The sequence below is a fragment of the Columba livia genome, chromosome 3 (assembly GCF_036013475.1).
Source record: "Columba livia isolate bColLiv1 breed racing homer chromosome 3, bColLiv1.pat.W.v2, whole genome shotgun sequence".
NCBI classification, from domain to species: Eukaryota; Metazoa; Chordata; class Aves; order Columbiformes; family Columbidae; genus Columba; species Columba livia.
This window is the reverse complement of record NC_088604.1, coordinates 82,660,105-82,682,325: the sequence shown is the minus strand read 5'-3', so window position 1 is coordinate 82,682,325 and position 22,221 is coordinate 82,660,105. Positions and strand designations below refer to the sequence as shown.

General features: G+C 37.4%; 1 protein-coding gene and 1 non-coding gene across 2 annotated transcripts in view; one reads left to right on the top strand and one right to left on the bottom strand.

The window, feature by feature from the left end:
* The window catches only part of ADSS2 (adenylosuccinate synthase 2), a 37,235-nt gene extending 22,461 nt beyond the window's left edge, over window positions 1-14,774 (top strand). Inside the window, exons 5-13 of the mRNA XM_065057889.1 lie at window positions 176-242; window positions 3,033-3,140; window positions 3,456-3,537; window positions 5,323-5,449; window positions 6,487-6,641; window positions 7,068-7,192; window positions 8,242-8,339; window positions 13,091-13,240; window positions 13,990-14,774. Coding sequence (XP_064913961.1) covers window positions 176-242; window positions 3,033-3,140; window positions 3,456-3,537; window positions 5,323-5,449; window positions 6,487-6,641; window positions 7,068-7,192; window positions 8,242-8,339; window positions 13,091-13,240; window positions 13,990-14,042 — 965 coding nt within the window. The 3' untranslated portion in view covers window positions 14,043-14,774. The remainder of the gene's footprint in view (window positions 1-175; window positions 243-3,032; window positions 3,141-3,455; window positions 3,538-5,322; window positions 5,450-6,486; window positions 6,642-7,067; window positions 7,193-8,241; window positions 8,340-13,090; window positions 13,241-13,989) is intronic.
* Window positions 14,775-16,287: 1,513 nt separating this feature from the next.
* On the bottom strand, window positions 16,288-21,808 carry SPMIP3 (sperm microtubule inner protein 3). Its single transcript, XR_010471513.1, has 5 exons — window positions 21,633-21,808; window positions 19,758-19,825; window positions 19,365-19,457; window positions 18,509-18,693; window positions 16,288-16,543 (listed from the first exon to the last, which is right to left on the bottom strand). It is a non-coding gene; the product is annotated as a sperm microtubule inner protein 3 (transcript).
* Window positions 21,809-22,221: the final 413 nt, after the last annotated feature.

The following is a 22,221-nucleotide window of genomic DNA, read 5'->3' as shown; positions in this document are numbered from 1 at the left end:
AAAACCTCCAAAGTTTTCCCTGTGAAAAGATGTAACTTTTAAAAGAGGAGAAAAAACTCGTCATTTTTGTTTTCCACATTGATAAACAGGACTAGAGTTGGTTTGAAGAAATTGTTCCTGATATAGTAATTTGTTTCACACAGATTTTCTACTTAAGTTACTTTTATTTTCTTAGTATTTGATTTCCACCAAGCTGCTGATGGCATCCAAGAACAGCAGAGGCAAGAGCAAGCAGGAAAGAAGTAGGTAGTTCTATTTTGTCAAACATAGGATGAATTAGTACAAACATATGACTTAATACATTGGATTTCTGTTATTGTTTGTTATCAAGTTTAAAAAGGTATTAATTATCCTTGTAACTCTTGAATGTGGAGTATGCAGGGATAATTTATAACAGTGACTAGCAAAAGATTATATTCTTAACGAAAGGGTTGTATCTTGATATTTTGCCTTATGAAAAAGTTCCTCGTTCCTAAGTTGCTTTATAAAAAGAGTTCCTCTTTCCTCATGTTTTAATTGTTTACTGTAGGTATTCGTTTCTGTAAGAATATATTTCTGTTTAAGAACATCGAAGGACACCTTTGTCATCTTGAAATATCTGAAAGGTCTGATGTGACTACTTCAGTATCTCACCATGCTTCATTGTCAGAAATGCATGTAAATGTTCACATTATCTACTACATGCTGCTATGGACTTTCTGAAGCTTTTGAAACTTTTATAAACTAGCTGCTGTGTTTTCAATTTGTGATTTCCAAGAAGCTCGCTAGTTGATGGGAAGAAGCTGCAAGAATTAACTGTGACATGTCTACAACTGGAATGTAATGCCGCACTGTAGACTTCTGAGATACCAGTAAACTTAATCTCTTCTTGGAAGTTTGCCTGTGTAGATGAAAAGTAATTCAGTCTTCCTTACAGAGACCTGTAAAAGGTCTCATCCATGATAGTAACCTTTAAGAGAGTGGCTGATCTGGGCATGTCTTGCCTCACACAGGTTGCTGTTGAGTGATAACTTGTCAGGTATTCTTACACTGGGTCATTTTCACACTTGACTGTGCTGTCTTGTTACCAGTTATTTTAGGAATTAAAAAGTAAACAGTAAGATCATACATAAATATATGGAACAATATACATTTTTTTAATGAGCCAGTATGGGCATAACAGCTAATCTTGAATGTTTATGGAACGCAAGCTGAAATTGCTACATGACAATATTTGCAATTAAAAACCACTGCTAGTCATGTGCTACTTGTGAGAAGCAACCACTTCATTTGTATTCAAGATTGTGAAGGAAAGCCCAATGAAGAAATAACCAATTTCCTCATTTTTTTAAATGGAAACCAACTCCTCCTTAAAAAAATTCTCTGTGGAGAGTATGAATTGGGATGGAGGCTAGAGTCAATTAGTTAAGCCATAGTGTCCTGGTCTGGTTAAATGATACTGTGTGATGCAGAGTTGATTAGAATGTCTTTTCTGACTGGAGGCAAAACATATCCCTCCCTGATATTACCAAGTATTGAGCCTAATTGGAAGAATTTTCTTTTTCCAAGATTTTTTTTTTTAATCTACTCCAAACTACTAATGACCTAAGTAAAATGAATTATGTATTGGTTATGAACTGAACATATCAATTGATACTCTTTAGCACAAAGTCTAGATATGACCTTGACCTTCTACCTGAAATGGAGTCTGTCTTGAACTGACTTCAAGGCGGTTTGAAGGAACCCGGGCCACTCTGCATATGCATCTTGAAGATCAGCCTTTGTGTGTCTGCTCAGGGAAAAACAAAAAGCCCCACTAAACAAACATCAAAAACCCACGCAACAACAGCAAAAACCCAAACAAACAAAAAAACAAACCAAAAAGACTCCAAAGAGTTAAAACTAAGTGCAAAAGTAAGCTTCTGAAAATGCTGTAAACCTGTTCACTTCACCTTAAAAAATTACTTAATCTTTTAAGCGTGATGGGGAACATGTCTGATAATCTGCCTATGATGAGTGCAGTTTGGCTTCAGTTTGATAACTATGTAGCAAGACTCTGTCAGAAGACGCTTTCTGAACTAACTACTTCTCTGACAGTAAAATCATAGAATGCCCTGAGTTGGAAGGGACCCACAAGGATCTTCAAGTCCGACTGGTGTCCCTGCACAGAAGAACCCCACAGTTCACACCATGTGTCTGAGGGCCTTGTCCAGTCTCTTCTTGAACACTGTCAGGCTTGGGGCTGTGACACCTCCCTGGGGAGCCTGTTCCAGTGCTCCACCACCCTCTGGGGGAAGAAGCTTTTCCTCATGTCCAACCTAAACCTCCCCTGACCCATCTTCCTGACATTCCCTTGTGTCCTATCACTGGTTGCCAGAGAGAAGAGATCAGAAAAGTCAAGTTGTATCTTATGATATCACTGAATTAAGCTGAAAAAGACTTTTCAGAAAGAGTGGGTAGGTAAGGTTAAGAAAAAGAATTCAGGTTTTCTGAATCAGCTACAGTGGAAAATCTATTCCTTAACCCTTTCTAACCAATGCTGTTTTGAGTATCATTGCCACTCTTAGATGCTCAGCAGTGTTTTCTGTTTTCCTGTATCCAACTGAGGCATTTAGAATCAAATTAAATGTTTCTTGCATACAAACTTGAAATCCATATTGTTTATGCTGTTGCTTTATGGAGGACTCTCGCTCTTCAGGACGTTTTTTTTAGGAAGGTATTTAGTTAGTTGCAGTTCATAGTACTGAAGGATGTTGTCTTGGCATTCAGGTCCTTAACTATAGAAGTTGGGAATTGTGTACAAATAAATATGTAACAGTTCACTAAATTATGAAAAGATATTGGTTTAAAACCAGAAGTATGTAGAAGATTACTATGTTCATGTCTACAAACAGTGGTATTCTGAAGCAAAGTTGCATGCTGAAAGTACCTCATGTTTTAAATGCTTAAAACAAGGTTCTAAATGCTTGCAATTAATAGCATTTCATTATATGCTAAAGAAAAAACACCTCAGTTTTATATCAAGAATAACTCCTGTTATTATCTTTTGAAAGTTTGGGAACAACCAAAAAAGGAATTGGACCAGTGTATTCTTCAAAAGCATCTCGAAGTGGACTCAGAATGTGTGATCTTGTCTCTGATTTTGATGACTTTTCTGAGAGGTAATTTCTGTATTTTAATGCACAGTTGTAAGCATTGTTTTCAGTTTCTGGGCAGTACCCTATGTAAACAATTATGAATACATCTGTTGCTGTTACTTTTTAAAATCTAAATTTTTATTTAAATAGGAAAGGATTTTATTTTTAATTTTATTAAATTATCTATTTATACATATGAAACCAAAACATTTTATTGTTTAAAATTGTTTAATTACCAAATAATTGCAGATATATAACCAGTAAAAACTTGAGATTGGTGGGAGCGTGAGGAGGAAAACAAACAAGCAAAAACCTTAGTGAAGCTTTTCTGTCTTTTAGGTTCAAAGTGTTAGCCAATCAGTACAAAGCGATATATCCTACCTTAGAGATAGATATTGAAGGGGAATTGGAAAAGCTCAAGGTAAGCTTCCTTCTGTCTGCTAAATGCTATAATAATTGTGTGCAGTTACTGAGATGTAAATCTCTTGGCGACTGATGGCTTGTGTGAGGAGTTAAAGCATAATACGTATCATGGGAAAGTGGTATGTATCAATTTTAGAGAGTCTGCCAGCATCTTTAAAGACCATTTTGATCCCGCTTCATGCAGCATTTCAAAACTTGGTTTCAAGAAACATAATGTAAACTTTAAGAAAAAGGCTTGTATAGTGGGAATTATTTTTGACTCTTGCTTACTCAAACATACTGGCTAGGAGAAAAAAAAACCCAAGATTTTATTTTTGCAAGGTATATTTCACTGTAAAGCAGAATATTAATTCCTTATGTCAGAAACTTAAGAACTGAAGTAAATTATTGTACTAAGTAATAAGCCTTAAAGAAAAAAATACCGCCTAACAACATAGAAAAATGTTAGTTGACAGCAGCACAACTAATGAAGCCAAATTGCCAGCAAACTACTTTTGTGGTTAATTAGGAATTCTCGTCTGATGTTTTCCCTGCAATTTGGACAGTTGTGAGATTTCTCTTATGCTTAATAGAGCAGTATTTGTGGTGCACCCAGGTTCTTATTTGAAAAAATTCTCAGGTGTCTTACCCTTACCCAGTCTTTTTGTTCATGCATTTTACAGAAACTTAGTTCTATGAGATTTTTTTTTTTACCCCTTAGAAAACTTCAACCAAATTTGCCAAATTGTTAAAAACCATTGAGGTACGTGTGGAACAGGGGAGGGCATGCACAGTTACATGTTCAATTCTCTCAGAAAATCAAGGCAAAGAAATCATCCTTCTTTTGTCTTTAGTTGCCACTAAACTCAGTTTACCAGCTCTAGAATGGAGTATCTGGGAATTCTTAGCACTTCAGTTTGTTTTGCTTTAAGTAATGTTACACATGTTGAGTTGTAGCATTTTTATCAATATGTAGACCTAAAAATCAGTTACAGCTGAGTGTTTTGTAATGCTTTGTAGTTTATTTAATACACGTTAGGATTACAGAATATCTGAAACACATTGTTAGAGCGGAAACATAATATGTATTTGTTGCTTGACAAAAATTACCTGCACTTAATGTTTGTTTTAAGCTAATGCACTTCATTAAATTCTGAAAGACAATGTGTTATATTTCATGTGAAGTGAATCGTTAGAATGAGATTTTCTGTGTTCTCATGGAGGAAAAAGGCTGCATATCAAGTGTTCATCTGAACATTTCTGACCTCTTACATCCTGCTATTCACTGGCATTCAGGCACTTGACCCTTAATTCCAATAAATAACTTTAAGTTTACTTACAAACTTAGCTGTATATATATCACGAATAAATGCTGCTTTACAATTATGTGCACTTGTTGGCTTCAGATGGCCAGAAGTAAAACTCCCCACATGCTGGTTTGGGGGAGAAATTTTGAATACTTGGAAATGAAATAATGAATATAGTAAATTATTGAGATTATACTCAAACTTGTATATTTCTAAAGCATTTCAAAAGTATGGGTTCTATTTCTTTTTTCTTCCTTTTTTTTCCTCCTTTTTTCTCTCTTTCCTCCTAGGAAAAGTATGCATGCCTGTTGTGTACATCTGAGTCTAATGTTCTTCCTTCCTTTATTCACATATTATGGCATATTTAGCATTTCTTTCTTTGCTTTTCCTTTTCAAAATTAATAAGAGCAGTGTTATGAGGGAGCAATAGCACTTATGCTCTGGCTGGCTTTATCATAACGAAATTATACTATACAATAGTCTTTTGTATTATTCAGGGCTACATGGAAAAAATAAAACCAATGGTAAGGGATGGTGTTTATTTCATGTATGAGGCTTTACATGGACCACCAAAGAAGATCTTAGTAGAAGGTGCAAATGCAGCACTGCTGGACATAGATTTTGGTAGGTATAACCTTTTTGAGACACACAATGCTATATACTTATGTTGTGAAAGAGGAACACCAAGTATAAACTCTTCTATGCTTAGCTGTTCTTATGGCAGAAGTGTTTTGTATTTCGGAAGAACAGTGCTATCTATGACTAGCAAAATAAAGGGCAGGAGGGAAGTTTTTAATTAAATTATTTCAAAAAGTTTTAGACTCTCCCAAGATTATTTGAATGACAGTAGAGATCAGGTGACTTTTCTTTAATAGAGTGTAGCTATTACTTCAGTGTCTATAAATTTCGTTTGAAATAATTCACAGTTGTGTGCATCTGTGGAAAACAATTGAGAAGAAAAATGGAAAGCTTTGAGATGCAAAGTATAGGTGCAAAACACTCATTGAATTTTGAAGAATCAGCTTACATCAGCACTAATGAACTACTGTGTTCCAGGAGTCTCTTTTTTGGTCTCTTTAATTGTGGAAATAATTTTAAAAATTTGATTATGTAAGCAGAAATTTTCTTTCCAGAATTACACATTTCTCTGCAATTTCTTATCCTTATAATGTGTTGATCAGTTTGTAGAGCTTGTATTTTATTTTTTTCTCCAAAAATGAAAATGGTAAAACTGTGTTTTCTAGCCTTTTAATAGCATTTTCTTAAGAATCGCCCTTCAAAATTTCACATTCAGTTAGTGAGCGTATTTTAGATAAGATAGCAAGGTATGGTTTTCTGATCTTGTTCCAATTTTTGACTTGTATGATCATTCAGAGTTGTTATGTAGTCAACCTTTGCCTGTCAACTGTACCAGTTGAAGTCATAAAATTTCTACCTTTTTTCAATAAAGAAGGAAGAATCAGACAATGTACATACAAAGCTAAGAGCTCATTAAATATGTTCTTGACTGCAAAATACATTTATAGTGTGTTTTGATTTTTAGCATTGTAAAACCTAAGTTAGTGCGATGCAAGTGCTATTCCTCACCAGATTAGATCTTGGTTTTTTGCAATGGTTTAAAACCAGTGTTTTAATTTTTTTATTTTTTTTTTTTTTAATAGGCACATATCCTTTTGTGACTTCATCGAACTGCACAGTTGGAGGCGTGTGTACAGGTCTGGGCATGCCACCGCAGAATGTCGGGGAAGTGTACGGAGTTGTGAAAGCATATACAACGAGAGTTGGAATCGGTGCCTTTCCTACAGAACAAAATAATGTGAGTATGATCAGCCCTGGATGTGACCTCTAACTTGGTGAAATAACTTGCTGTGCCTGTCTTACGTTAAATCAGGGTTAGTGGTTAAATGCAAGTAGGTGATGGTGTGTTTGGATATTTTATTCTTCTGATTCTAGACCGAGTTTACAAGACTGCCAAGTCCAATTGTCAGTTTCTCAGACCTTCGTATGGGATAGAAGGCTAGAGCAGGAACAGGTTTTGAGAGATTTGCTCAAATAGTGTTCTCTTGAATTAGAAATAGCATTTTGTTTTTCTGTTTTCATCCCAATGGACAGCTTTGTGAAAAATTGGGGGAAGAACTTTTAAGGTAGTTTACAGTATTGTAAAATGTTGTTAAGTATAGGCCTGCATCATGTATTACAAATTTTTTTTTAAGGCTTATGTAATAGTATTACTCTTTGTTAGGAAATTGGAGAATTGCTGCAAATGAGAGGTAAAGAGTTTGGTGTTACCACTGGTAGAAAGAGAAGATGTGGCTGGCTGGACCTTGTGTTACTCCGATATGCCTACATGATTAACGGATTTACTGCGTGAGTTATTTTGACAGCTTTGTTGGCAACTTGACATAAAATCATGAAATGCTACAGATTACTGTAAATTGTACATATACTAGTTAGTAACATTCAGACTGTTATAATTCATTTGTTGATTGTTTTGATATTTCAATAAATTAAACTAATTTTTCCTAGTATTAAATGTTTTTATATTTGACATTTTCATATTTGTAAATTATTCTTTGCTTGTAACACATTATTTCTCATTTAAAATTACTCAAAAAGCACTTATCTTAGTACTTGGTGTTTCAAGCTACCCCAACCTCTGCCATCCACCCCGAACACAAACCAAATCAGATGCATTACAAGGGCCTTAAAACCTGATACAGTTTTTGGAGTTTTGTTTCGTTAGTTTGTTTTCAAAATAAGAGAGATGGGAACCCATCCATATCTTCAGCAGTATGTGTAAACATACAAAATTTGAACATGACTTTGGGATTTTAATTAAAATGAAAAATAGGTGTCTGAAACAAAGCTGATACACAGTTTGAGATACTAGAAATTTTATAAATGCGTGTTTTACTTCTATTTTCCTATTTTTCTTGTCCTTTGTTTTTACTTAAAATACCTGCAGCCAAGTAATTTACAGACCCAGTGTTTGATTATTTTGCTGCCTTCACTGTTGAACAGGAACATTTGGCTGAGGTCAGGAACAGCCAGCAACAGGCATCATGCTATGAAACCATCTCAAAGGAATGGTCATAAAGTACCTTGGCAGCACCCTGATCACTTAAAATTCTAACACTTAAAGCCATAAAACAGACACCTTGATTAGATAATACCTGCTCTTTGAGTTTTGCCATTTTCTTATAGTAGTACATCTAAGGATGCACCAAAAAGGCACTTTTAAGTTGTCTCTTTTTTTAAGTAGCACCAGATAAATAGATGAGTGCCATACAAACTATTTGTCTAAGGAAAGACAATTGCAATGTGCAGGAATAATTTTTTTCCTTTTGGTATTTTTACAGTGTGGTGAGAGTTGAGAGTTGTTGAACTTGTTTAATCGAAGTAATGTTTCTTTATAGATTGGCGCTTACCAAATTGGACATCTTGGATGTATTTCCAGAAATCAAAGTTGGTGTTGCATACAAACTAGATGGTGAAATCATACCTCATTTTCCTGGTAAGACTGCTTGTTTAACAATTGTAGATTTTGGTGAAATGTAACCTGAGACTTAAATATTTGCATTTGACTTTTACTTGTAAAATTTATGACAGGAATGTGTTACTTCAGCATTAAGCCATTGATGTCTTCCCAGATGCATAAGACACCCTGTACCACACCTGTACCGCACCCTAAAGACACTTGTACCAAGTACTGTCATTTGTCTACTAGGAAGACACGAAGTGCTATATAAAGCTTCTTAAACATAGATATTGTTACTGCTCTATCCCCTTCCTTTAATACAGCCTGGGTTACCTTCAAGCTAAATTGGAAGCTTGTGGCACACACTAAACCCGGTGTCTTATTCCCACTACTGTATTTGTCCCCTCCTCTAGTAGGATGAGTCTTCATTTAAGCATACGGTGAACCACGTGAGGGAACTGATCCAGCTGAAAAGCCAGGTTTTTCTCTGTGTTATTTTTCTAACAGTTCAGTTCCCTTTAATGGTTCACAGAGCAGCCAAAAACCTGTCACACCTATGCAATGGAAAAGGGGTGGAGGAGGAAGTGAGCAATTAGTTTAGGTTAAAGCAAGACTATTTTCTAATGTGGGACCAACATACATCAGCTTAGCATGATAGAAACTATAGCTCCTAAGGAGGACTGTGGTAATTTTAATGATCATTTTTACATGAAAAATCTATCTGCTTGTTAAAATATTCAAATATCACAAAACATTGTTTTCATGGATAATGCATCTTTTTGCATTTGCTATAGCAGAGATACTCCAGAAAAGGGAAGGACATTAACCAGTATGAAAGACTGGGCTTTCTGATTTTCTCATGTAGGCATAGATGCCCATTTCCATTCTAATTGCTACCTCAGGGTTTGAGGCTGGTCACAGGTTACGATATTTCATATACTATCGGTGGAGATTTTTTCTGTGGGTGAGGAGATCAACCATAATAATCAGATACAACTCACAGCAGGATTTATGTAGTATAAAGATGTAATTATGCATAAAGGAATAAGTGATGATCTGCCAGTAGTCCTGGAAGATAGCACATACCTGTTAGGGAAATTCATAAGAAATTAACAAAAAATCTTCTGTTTCTCTGCTTTGGGGAGTTCTCTAGTTCATCTGCCCTCCATTATCTTCAAACAAAGTGCCAGTTATAATCTGAATGCATACTGAATGACATGGCATGCACTTTTATTCAGAAAGTTTAGTACTCATCTTGCACAAAAACAGGCCATGCTTTTGTCAAGACCCAGATATTCCCTGATTGATATCCTTATCAAAATATTAAGGAAATTTGTGTGTACTTTAGATGACCTTTGAACATAATGGAGATTGCACGTTCAAATTGAGAACTACTCAGTAAATGCTTCATCCGTAGCCCTGTCATCTCACCTGGGGGCTATTTGGACTGTCTTGTGCTCAAGGCAGGAGGACCTTCTCTGGCAGTCCATCAGTAAAAATGACGTGAAGAGGTGGCCATGTTTTCCAGTATTAAGACTTCAGTGATTACTTTTTTATTTCTTTCTTCCTCGTTCATTGTGTCTCTTAGGTGGGACTAGAATCTTGTTACAACTCTCGAGGGCAGACTTTGCTCCCTGTATATTGCCCAGGTACAGGTAGCTGACCTTTGGTCATAGCAGCACAACATGGTTCACCTGTCTAACTGTATCTTTCTTTACTGTATAAAAAATTAAGAATTCTAGTAGAAATTTAGTAGAAACTGTTGTCATTGCTGTTGACATGCTGTCTTCCTTAAGTGTCAGGAAGGAGTTTGAGTTGAACTTCTGGTAAGCTGGAAGATGCTGTCTCTCACAGTGCCTCTGTGTTCCACACCTCTCTCTTTGCTATACTCCTCAACATTTGGCAGCATTTTCAGCACATATGCTGCAGGTTACTTATTACCCTTTATCCTGGCATAAAAAACAGAAGGTAACTTTATTCCCACTTTGTGTTTTGCAGGCCATTAGATTATTTCTGATGTCTGCATCTCTGCCTGCTGTGCACTTATATAGTTTATTTTTTTTAAACCTTGCAACTTTGACATTTTGAATTTAATTTAGAAGACATCTAGTCTGGGAATCTCTTACTGGCAGGGTATTTCGTTCTCTCTCCCCTCCTTACCCTCCCACTCTCTTGGAGATGCTAGTGATTTACCCTTCTTGTGAAGTGACTGTCTCTAAATTAGAAGCACACATAGTGCCCACCATCTCAGGAAAACATGCCATATTTCATATATTGTTCCTTTTTCCAGCTGGATCAGAGAATCATGCAAGTCTCACTTAGTTTTTTTAGCTTAGATTTCTGTGGGCATTTCATAATCTCCTGCTAAGAAAGAACTGAAAATGTGTTGTAAATGCACATATGACTTCAGGTGGTATGATTGAGGCTGTAGTTTTTTTGCTGTGGAGCTGGCCAGAACCTCAATTTCTGTTCAGTCCTAGGAGTTTATGGAAGGATTGAACTCCCTGCTAGCTCTGAGATGATCAGTTTAAAAGGAATGTGAAAGCCGTGGTCTAGTCCTGCTAGTTCCTCCTGTCTGAGTTCAGGTGCCAGGTGATCTTGGCACAGACAGACACAACCGCTAGCTCAGGAGACTTTGAAAATACAGATCTTTAGGAAATTGGGGGATTATTTCAGATAAGCTTTATTTCATGCTTGCATTTTTTTCTTTTTTTTTTTTCTTGTGCTCTCTCACTCAGCATGTAGTGTAGTTAAAGAGCTAGGACACTGTGTTAGGTGCACCTTGCGCTGACCTGTATGACTGTTTTTGTGTTCAGTTCCTGGAAACTGCTGGAGGATCTTTCTCTTACAGTGGTGCCAAGATCCCAAATTTCAGCTATTCCTTTTGAGTTGGAAGTAATATCACATCATTCCCTCTCCAAATTATAGTACCAGACTAACGGATATCGTTATATCTGTTCTCTCCATTATCTAATTCAGCTGTTATTAAGGAATATTCCAGAAAGCCTAAAAGATAAATCCCCTAATGGAAGAGCTGAGAGAAATCTAGATGGTAATCACATCTGTAACTACTCTGAGCTCAGTTTATGGCTTATCTTTTCCACACGTTGTCTTTTATCACACCTGCTGGAGCAAAATGAGAGAATCGTTTGAAACATCAAGAAATGTATCCCTTTTCTTCCTCTCTTTTGGAGAAGTGAGGAACTAATACAGAGTAATGGAAGACTGTAGACAAGATTAGATCATTCAATTCTAAGTGTTTTCAGCTTTCCTCCAGCTCGCCTCATCAGAGAGGCTTCAAAGTAAAAATGCCTGTGAACCTCCAAGGTTGGATGTGCAGTCACTTTCCATCTTCAGAACTAGGGAGGTTAGTGTCTCATTCTAGACCATCTTCAATGCCCGGAGATTAGTTTGTGGTTTTGCACTTTGAATATGACTATTCTGTTTTACAGATCACCTGGGCAGCAGGCAACACCTCAGTTGTTAACTGCTGATGATGTTAAAGAACAACATCCTTAATGTGCCTGTCTGTATTGATTACAACAAGTATTGAGTCAGAATCATTTGCCTTAACCTGTGAACACGTCAGTCCAAAAATTGTGCGTTTTTTCACTGTTGAAGGCGTTAAAGTCAGTAGAGCATAGTCCCCTTTCACCCTTTCTCAAAATGCCTAGTTTATAAAGGCTGTCCTTACAACCTTGCTACTTTTGAGCTCTTACCTGCACTGGGACAAATTATTCAGTATGCTGAGCCTGATTTTGTTGGTTACACGTGTGCTGGAGGGGATTAGCTGTGGGTTTGTATTTGTACACTGTGCCTCTTGCACCTAAAACCCTTTCCCAGGCTGACTAGCTGTCTTTGCAGGAGTGACTTGGTTTGAGACGTAGACCCTACATAATGTTCATTACAGTGTGCCCTGTCGTCTTCAGGAGGGCAATAATGCCTGACACCTCAATTTTTTTTTTTTATCAATATGTTTTAACCATTTTCAGGCTCAAGGCTTTTGTTTCACTGCCCAGTGTCATTCCAAGACTAACGTTCAGATAGTTAGTGAAATGATTCAATTCCAGAACAATGTGCTTAGCATCTTTTCCAGTACTTGAAATCATCACAAGATTCAGAGTTAATGGACAACATTGTAGCAGGTTCCTAAATGAAGGACAAAATGGAATATGCTCATTGCTTCTATTCTGAGAAGTAATTGGAACAGTTAATGTTCATACATTACATGGAACTCCACACTGATTGACAAATTTGAGTTTTGGGGCAAAGGGTCTGTGGGCATCAGAAGTCTGTTACGTATAAACTCCATCTTATGACCCTGTTTAGTGAATTGTGCACTCCTATGCCATTTCAAAATATGTTTTACCTGTATGATACTTACAAGCTGGTGCCTGATTCTGCTTTCACATCACCAAGTTTCCTCATGAAGGGGGAGTTGGATCTTAGTATTTGTTCAGAAAAAAAAAAATCAACATTTTTGGGAATTAATTTTCCTCAAAAGTTGTTTTCTGAAGTGGAAAGATTGTGGTTTAAGTAAAATATATGCATGTGACTGAGTACTGAGTCCTTAAGTTTAAGTCTTGATAGTTACTGGATTTTTTTTTTCCCCTCTGCTTATATTAACAAAAAAGGACACTTCAGCACCCTCAGTGCTGGTATTATATTATGAGTAAATAAACCTCCTTGTATAAGAAAGGAATAAAAAGCTTTACAGTTACACGTTTAGTGGTAGAGAATATATAATCTTTGCAGACATAATAATTTTGTTTCTGTTTGTTTCTCAGCCAACCAGGAAGTCTTAAATAAAGTAGAGGTTCAGTATGAGACACTCCCAGGATGGGATACGGACATATCCAATGCAAGGACGTTTGATGAGCTGCCTGTAAATGCACAAAATTATGTTCGCTTTATAGAAATGGAGTTGGGTGTTCCTGGTAAGTAAACCAGATTTTGTTGTTTTGTTTTTTTCCTGCTCTATGAAACTTATCTTGTACTTTGCCTTAATAAACATTCAAAATACTGAAAGCTAGTTTGTAGCTGTGCTTGTTCTGATGTGTGGTGATACTTGTAACTGTTGTTTTACTTCTTTTTATCTATCTGTTTAGCTGTTGAATTGAAAGTTTTCAAAAGTTTTAATAGGCATTCTTTCTTTGGCTATACTATAGTTCTTCAACTGAGATTTTGATAACTTTGTTAAGTGTTCTTCAGATTGTTTATATAAATAATAGGAGTTTTGTTCTGCTGCCATTACAAAGTCAGTGGGACTACTTGTATATTAAATATCTGTGACGGTAAGAGGTCCTATACTAACAAATTTCTCTTATGCTCCTTAGTAAAGGTGATCCTGTGGTTCCCTCCAAAGCTAGGAATTAGGAGATTATGCAAATCTTTATTTTTCTGACAGTTCCTTTTTGTCTTTTTTCCTACAATCTGGAAAACTGCTTATTTATGGGAGCTTCAAGTCTGTTCCTGCTTTTCCAAGTCACTAGTGCACTTTTACTTGGAGAACAGCAGAGATAGTTATCATTTCTTAATATGCTAATAGTATATGCTGTATTTTTCTTCAGACTCTGATACTTAAGATCTTAAGCACTTAAGATAAGATACAAACCTATCTTCTTAAGATACAATCCGATCTTGCTTTGTATTACTTATAATAAAAGTTTGCTTTTCTCTCCTGCAGTTAAATGGATTGGAGTAGGGAAATCCAGGGAATCAATGATCCAGCTGTTTTAAAGATTTCAGATGCATGGAAGAAAGCACACTCCTCAAAAGACTGCTCATTCTTAAATGCATTAGTAGCCCGCAAAGCAAAGATGTTGGAAAGATAGATTTTTGCATGGAAAGAAATGCTAGAGTTGATACCCCCAAATCAATCGCTACTCCTGAAAGAGACTTTAACGTGAACCTGTATCAGTTCTTGTTCAACTGCAATTTCCAGGACACTTGTTGTTGTTGTTCAAGGTGCCATCACATTTTTTTTTTCTGTACCTAATATTTACTTCATAATGTAATTCCTGTTTGAGAATCTAAGGTAGCATAACTTTCATGACTGTTTGTCTTTGTTGTCCTCTCTCTGCTTTTGGCGGTGTTACTTCCCTGAAATTTTAGACAGTAAAAATAATGCAGTTTTGCACAGATAGTTTTACATCCTCATTATTTGTATTTCTAAAGCTGTTGTATTCTTAATGCCTGCTCTTGTGAGTGATTAAAGAGGGGAATTCTGATTTTATAATGCTATAAATGCTGTCTAAATTATTATGTGATCTGTTTTTTTAAAAAAAATGTGATGCCAAGTTGTTAAGAATGTCCAGGTTTTTTTAGCTATGTAACACAGAAAACTTACTCTTTGTAACTCACAGAGGACACTCAAGTGTTTACCAGGAAGTGTGCCCAGAAAGTTAGAAGATTGATATTGTAAAAAGTTCATTTGCAATTATTAAAGAACCATTCTGATTTTGAGTTAAATGTTTTATAATGTTACTCTTTTTTTTTTCCTGGTATTTTAAAAACCCTGCACTTCTCTTCATTCAAGGCGTATATCTCAAACTGTTTCCCTAATTATATGAGGTTATATTTGGTGAGAAGTCTAACATTTTGGTGCCCTTTTAAATTCCTTTCTACATAGCCAATAGAAGATCTTTCTCCGGAGAACTGGCAAAGCACAGACGCTTTTGTAATTATAAATTGAAGATGCTTTAGAAATAACATTTAAAGTATTAAATGTACTGGCTTTAGATGTAGAGAAAATAACAAGTAGTCACCTTGTGACATCTAGCGTATTTTGGCTTATTAGTGTCGGGAGATGTTATAGAATTATTTTAATTTAAAACCATTATTATATATATTCCAAATAGTCTGATTTCTTATGGCAACAACCCAGTAATTACATATTCCTCTCACAGATTTTTTGAGAATTATTTGTTTTTACACACTATGCTGCCATATTCATGTGCTTCCTTTTCAAATAAAACTTAATTTGTTTCCTAAAAGCAAGTTGGTGTCAGGGTGGGGGCAGTAGTTTTAGATTCACTTTAGTAGATTTCAGCTATGCACATGGATATAAGAAACTTTTAATGCAAAATAAAAAATATGAGGCCTTCAAGATTGTCTTAGGTAACCAGATATTACCTGAAATTGAATAGATTTGATGGATTGATGCTGCTCTAGAGGTGTTCAGCACAATGTATATGTTCTCAATCGATATAAAGTAAAATTGCTTATACAGGGAGGAACAGGAGGGCTGAAGAATAAAATTACTTTATATTTAAGGAGCTTTTCCTATTGAGTTGTTTGCATGTGACAGAGCCAGTTAGCTGGGTGTTTTACTTGAGTAATATGTGGAAAGCGGAAGGTACTATGGAATGCTGGAAGACTGGCAAATACATGGAGAGACCTTTGTATCAACATTGCATGTAAAGATCATTCTCCTCAGCATTAAAAACCAAGCAACTCAGTTTCTTCTGGACAGGATTAGCATCTAGTTTTGCTGTCAGACTTGCAGTCCAGGAGAGAACCCCACCACCCCTCCCTAGCTAACGGATGTCTTGAATTAAAAATCTCTTCCTAATGCCGTGTTGAAAGGAAAGAGGGATAGAACTGTGTAACATAAATGCCAGTATTCATTTAGAAGGAAAAAAACCCCAATATTACTATTTTCTAGGCGATGGATGGACTTGACTTTGCAGTTTGAACAATAGGTAATAATTACTGGGTGTTCTTGGCTCCTGGTACCTGTAGGAGGCACTGAGGGGATTTGTGCTGTCAGTGAAATGACCAACCAAGGACTGGGGGCCTAAGCTGGTTCAGGGAGTGAGTAAAAAAATAAATGAGAGCCTTCTTTCCTTCTGTAGTGAGTGAATAAATGTGGACTTACGACATAGTTGTGTGTCAGTTCTGCCAAGGAGAGACCTTCAAATTCAAGGCCTCTTTCAACAATTCTGTACAAACTACTCTCGTTTTTCAGTTGAGGCATTTATATTCCCAGATGCAGCAGGATTTCTAAGTAATATAGCTGTAGCCTAAAATGATAGAAAGTATTTGTGCCATTAAAGAAACAAACCAGAATTGTTGTGGATGCAAGGGTGATTTACTTCTGTTCTTTTAAGTTCAACTGAGATTTTTCTTTGATTTTTTCACTCAAGTTCAGGCCTGGAAAGTTGAAAGCATCCTGCAACCAGTACATGTCCAGGTAATACATGGTTCAGGATCTGTTGGTGTATATTTACTCTCGTGACCTGGAACAAAGAATTTTTCTCATTAAATTTCAGGGGATTAAACTTGGCATCTGTAAAGCTTACTATGTTGCTTCTGAATGCTAGTTCCACATCAGCTTTGCTAGAGGGAATTCTTGGACTGCTGCACAAACATTTTCCTGCTGCCGAAGAATGGTTATAGAACGTAGTTGTATTCTACCACTTATTTGTATGTATGAGGAAGTAGGCTGGGATGTGTTGTCACCAACCTGAGTGTGTGGAAAAAATAGTTAAAAGTTACGGAGAACATTTCAAGTGCTGTATGCTCTGCTCTTGAAACCATGCTATGTTCAACAGCGGAAGCAAGGATGAAGAAGAGAAGAACAGCCTAATACTCTGCCGCCAGCCGTGTGTTTAGCAGGGGCTAAGTGTCATGTCTTCGAAGGCACTTGTAGTGTTTTCAGTAGCCAAAATTCAATCTTCTGTATTTTTTCCCTGTTCATTAGTCAAGAGCCCTTTGGCCTCAAATGAATTGCCATCCTCACTGGTTGCCACAGGCTAGTGGTAAGCTGTAATGAAAGGAAAACCTTTGTACTTTCAGGACAAGCGTGTTTTTCTCAGGCTCTTCCTATATACTCCCTCTGTGCAGCCTCTTCTGTTGCTAGCATGTGAAGGGAGAGGATGGTGGCACAGGATAGTAGCTGAAATTGATTCCTCTCTGAGTGTCCCCTCCTGCTAGTGGCATGTTTTTAGGAGGCACAGATACCTGATAGGCCTGACAAGGCTGATGACAGACAAGGTATTTTGATCTCATGCCATTCTTGCTGCCACTGAAATATTTACAAGTTTGATTCTCTGAGGCTTGTGCTGTGCTGCAGCATTTAATATCCCTTAGGTCCCCATGGTTTGGTGAGCCTCCTTTATGAACTAATAGGAAGGGAAGGAAGCATACTTCTGGTGCTCAGCCTTTCCATTTGTATTGCACGTGTAATTGGGTTTTGGCATATAGCTAATGGACAAAACCTTCAGATAAAGTGGCAGACAGATAACGTTGATGTAACGCATGACAGCTGCTTTCGTCTATCATCATCCTGGAAATCTGCTTTCTAACAGAAGATTAGAATTTCCTTTTGCTGTCACAGCCAGCTCCCTTAATGAAACACAATCAAAGGTCTGGCTGGTTTAGAAAAAGTAAAAGGCAAAGTAGCTGGGAATGAAGATAAGGGACAACTCAATCTGGTGAGTTTTCTCCTGCCCGTACTGCTCCTAGTCTCTGACACTGTGACACTAATAAACCTGGTGGTATAGATATCATGCACACTTCTTTTGGTGTGCGACAGCTTTACCTGCTTAAGGCAGACTGGTGTACGTACATACATACATGCAGATGATACATTATTTGTAGAGACTTAAAATTTTACACCATTGTTTCGTTGTGCTGAGTGTTACAATGCATTTGACATGTCATCTTTAAAATACCTTGCGATAAATACACAATCAAATGATCTCGCATTCAACTTAAAACAGATAATGTTGAGTTAAATCCTAATGTTCTTCACTGCCACTCTAGAGCTATTAAATCAAGTGTATTGAAACAATGTAAATTCTTGCACTGTTAGGGTTTTTTGTTTGTTTGTTTGTTTTTTTCATATTTCCAGGTACTTATTCTGTAGCTCTTTTGACAAACACTACTGGCATTATTTACAGTGTGTCTGAGCAATTATTTTTAGATAACAATCTGCACAAGGACAAACAGTTTGCCTTGTTCATTGGTTGCCTTCCGCATGTTGCTGAGGGAACTGGGACACCTGAGTGTTGGTAGTGGAGAGAGGGTATGGCTTTGGGAGACAGGTGGCAGCTCTTTTTTCTCACTTTTTCCAAAAAGAAAAACCAACTATGGACTTTTTTCTCTGTGCAATTTAGGACTAGCTTGTTTACAGCAGAGCAAACATCCCCGGTTCATGTTTGATGCCCCTCTCGACAGGAAAATGGCCCTGGATTACTTACTTGTGTTCAGGTATGGCAAGTCAAATGCTGCTTTGTATGAAGTTTGATTGTACCAATTGCAGGTGGACTTTTTCATTACTTTTTGGAAATGCACATATGTTCTGAGAGCTGAATTGTCAAAGTCAGGCTGGAATGGAGTTTCAGCTTCATAGTTTACTGGAGCTGGTTCCAGTTTACTGAAAGGTCTAGGCAAAAAGCATAAATCATTCTATAATCTCTTGCTGACATATGGTATGTAAATACCATGATCCCACCCAAAGGCTAGCCAGCATTATAAATGTACTTTCTAATCTCCTGCTGAAATGAGCACTCGGTATAATGCAGCTGTAATCTAATAGATACTAACAGCCTGAGAATGTACAGTAAGGCCTTAATAATTCAGTATTGTTCGATTGGCTCCATCTGACTTGTAATTAGCACGATAAGGGTTATGCCTCTTGCAGTCAAGCAACTAACTGCTTTAGTTTAATATTACTAGAATTTTTAAAGCTTTGACTTACCAACAGAAGTAGCCTATGACATTTTAATTTAAAAAATAAAAAAAAAACCCACAACATATTTTGATGTGCAATAACACAAATTTTCACAGGGGAGAGAAAAAACAGCATTTTTTTCTACAATTTCTGTTCTAGATTCTCATGTACATGATAAATTCAGGTCATGCAGCACTCCTGGTATGGCCAAAAACTTTTGGATGTAGTTTTGGTTTACTCTGCCTGGATTCTCTTACTGTTCCTCTTTTAGGCTGAAGTCATAAACAGTCATTAGAAGCTGTGAAAACATTGCCCACAGTAGGTATGAAAGGGAAAAACTTATTTCATAAGCTGTATGGGTTTACTGTGACGTCCAAGCTTACCCTGGAGTTCCTCTGGATGTGTACGTCTTGTGGACCCGTGCTACTTGCCCAGGATACAAACCAGAGACGTCCTTTCCAAGGCGAACAACTGAGCTGATGAAGCAAACAAATAGAAGATAGTTAAGGTACAAGCAAGAGACTAGAGAGCAGGGATCCCACCCAAGCTGTGGAAAAGCAATTTTTAAAAATACATGACAGTTATGGAAAATAAATATTTTTGCTCCTGTACAAATGAATAAGGGAATGACAAATAACATGGCAAAATGTTGCATTTTTTTTTTCTCCTCCCAACTACCCTTCTGAAATAAGAGTTTTGACTGGATTTTTTTAATATGAGTTACTGATAGCCTGGCCCACGTGCATAATGTGTGCTGAGTGCTTCGAGAGACTCACCCTGGTGGAAAGACTGGTGCAGGATGTATAAAATCCCTTAGTTTGTTTTGAGAGCACATGCCAAATTCCTACAAACAGAGATGTAAAATGTTATTTTTGTTGTTAAGGAGCTATTCATGGACCTAAAAGAACTTGCTTATGTGGCTTGAATGTATTAATCTCCATTTGGTAGCAAAATCCACTATGGAAGAGCATCCGTGTTAGGAATCTCTTGGGAAGAACCAGTGTATGCACATAAAAGTAAAGGTCCCACAAAACATTAAATTTTGCAGAGATATGGGAGTTTCTAGAATAATTTGCACAATATTAGTGGCAGGGCTTAGCGTAGAAACAAATGCAGGAGCCAGTTAACTTATTTAAACAGTATTTTATAATTCAGGACAACAGCATGCTGTTCTGTGACTCAAAGCACAATTTCTTAGCAGACTGATTCATTATGTCAGTGGGTCTGATGGTCTGCTCGTTTGTCACAATTAAGTAATAATTTATTCTGTCTCCTGAGGAATGAAATTTGGCTGCCGTGTATAAAACACTGACTCACCAGTATTTGGAAAACAAAGTAGATGTTTTCTGTATTTTGTTGCCCATCAGAGTCAGTGAAATATGTTTTGGCCATTCCATGGCAACTACTTCACTGGAGTGTGAATTAATAGTGCAGCTCCAGGAGTTTGATGTTAGAATCAGTTGTCACCAGAGATCTTATTCAGGCTATTGTTTTGAATGGTATCATGACACAGCCTCTTACAAACTCCTTTAATATACCCACGGTTCATTTTTTTTTGTAAAACTAATGCCATTGCATCTTCCACTTAGTTGTCGAGCATGATGTAAAAGCTCCTTATCCAATTCAGTCTACAAAAGAATGTATTTTCATGCTTTAGATAATTTCAGTCAATCTTGGAAAATGTAGCTATACAACATACAAAAGTGACAACTCCAACACTCACACACAATATGAGCTGTTGAGAATCACTGTTATATTTACCAACATTTCCATATCCCTGTCAGCCAGTTCTGCACAACTGTTGTCCTCATCGTAGTCAGCAGCACCAACAGAGATTCCTCTCCCCGACTTTTCCCCGGGGGTGATTCTTCTTCTCCAGCTTTACCCCTAGTGTGGCTTCAGCAGGAAGCCTTCCTCATCCCTCATCTTTGAGAAACGGGGGACGTTGCATCTTTCTTGCTCCACCAGGAATCGTGTATTCAGGTTGCCAACCCAGCTACCTGAGATAGTGCCAGTAGCGACTGTGTCCTACCACAGAACTGAGAAGCTTTGTTCCAAACCTCAGCTTGCATACCTGTCTCCTGGTGTACACCTCAAAGGCCCTCATGTAATAATTCATCTTCCATCCTGGATATATCTAGGAATATTTGTGAAATTTGCTATTTGAATGCCTTGGTTACATCTTTCTCTTGTAGCTTTGTAGATAAAACTTCAGTTACAAGTTTCAGAAGCTTTTGAGACCTCATGTATTGAAAAAACTCATCGGTGGCTTTGGTCTTAATAGGCAAGGGACGTAAAGCCCAGGAGGAAGGAGAGAACCTAAGATGGAAGTTAAATGATTCATGTAGAGGCCTGCAGAGAGTCTGTGACAGACAAGGGAAAGCAGCACATGCAAATGCTACAGCCATATAATTAAAATTGGAGACCAGTCTGTAATCTACCTGCTCATGCTAAATACTAATACTTCATCAAAAATATCCTAAGCTTATTTTTGAAGCTTATTGAACTTAACACACTGAAAAAGGATTCTTTTTCCAGGATGAAATCCATTCTGCTTTTGAAAATCAAGGAAGCCCGTATCAATGAAGTCTATTTAAGTGGTATTTCTGCTTACAGATCAGACAAAGACTGAGGGTGTCATGTGAGCTTACCTTTCCTGGTAGACACAGTGGGGTCACACACTTCGACAAATCAGGGAATGAAGATCAGCAAAAGGCAAAGCTTGCAGGCACAGTCCTGGGCAATGTCTACTTGAGCTCCCTTTCCCTTGCTAAGCTCCTATGAGCAAGTCCTGCTACCTCATTAAACCTGGCTTTGTGATGCTTCCTTCTGTCCCCACTGGCACTGCAAGGGGAGTGTCCCTTGGCCTCGGGGCAGGGGGAGCACTCCCACCCATGTCAACCTTGCAAGTGCATTTTTGAGTGCTGTTTGGGCTGATCTGCTGAAAATGATGCAGTTGACTGTATACACAATAAAATGGAGAGCTGTGGTACTGAAGTTGGGGATCTAAGGAGACTCGGAGCTAGATAGGAGAGGGGAAAAGCTAATCTGTCAGCAAATCGCTTGGAAACTTGTGCCCCTGCACACCTGGGCCCTCCTCCTGAGTGCTGCTGCACTTTGGTAAATTAGATTGTAGAGTCTGAGAGTCCTCAGGTTGCGTTCTCCTCAGGTTACTCCTAGATCTGCGTGTAGGAGCTTCTCCTGACAGAGGTGAAGTTTAAAGAAGAAAGTCAAAGGGTG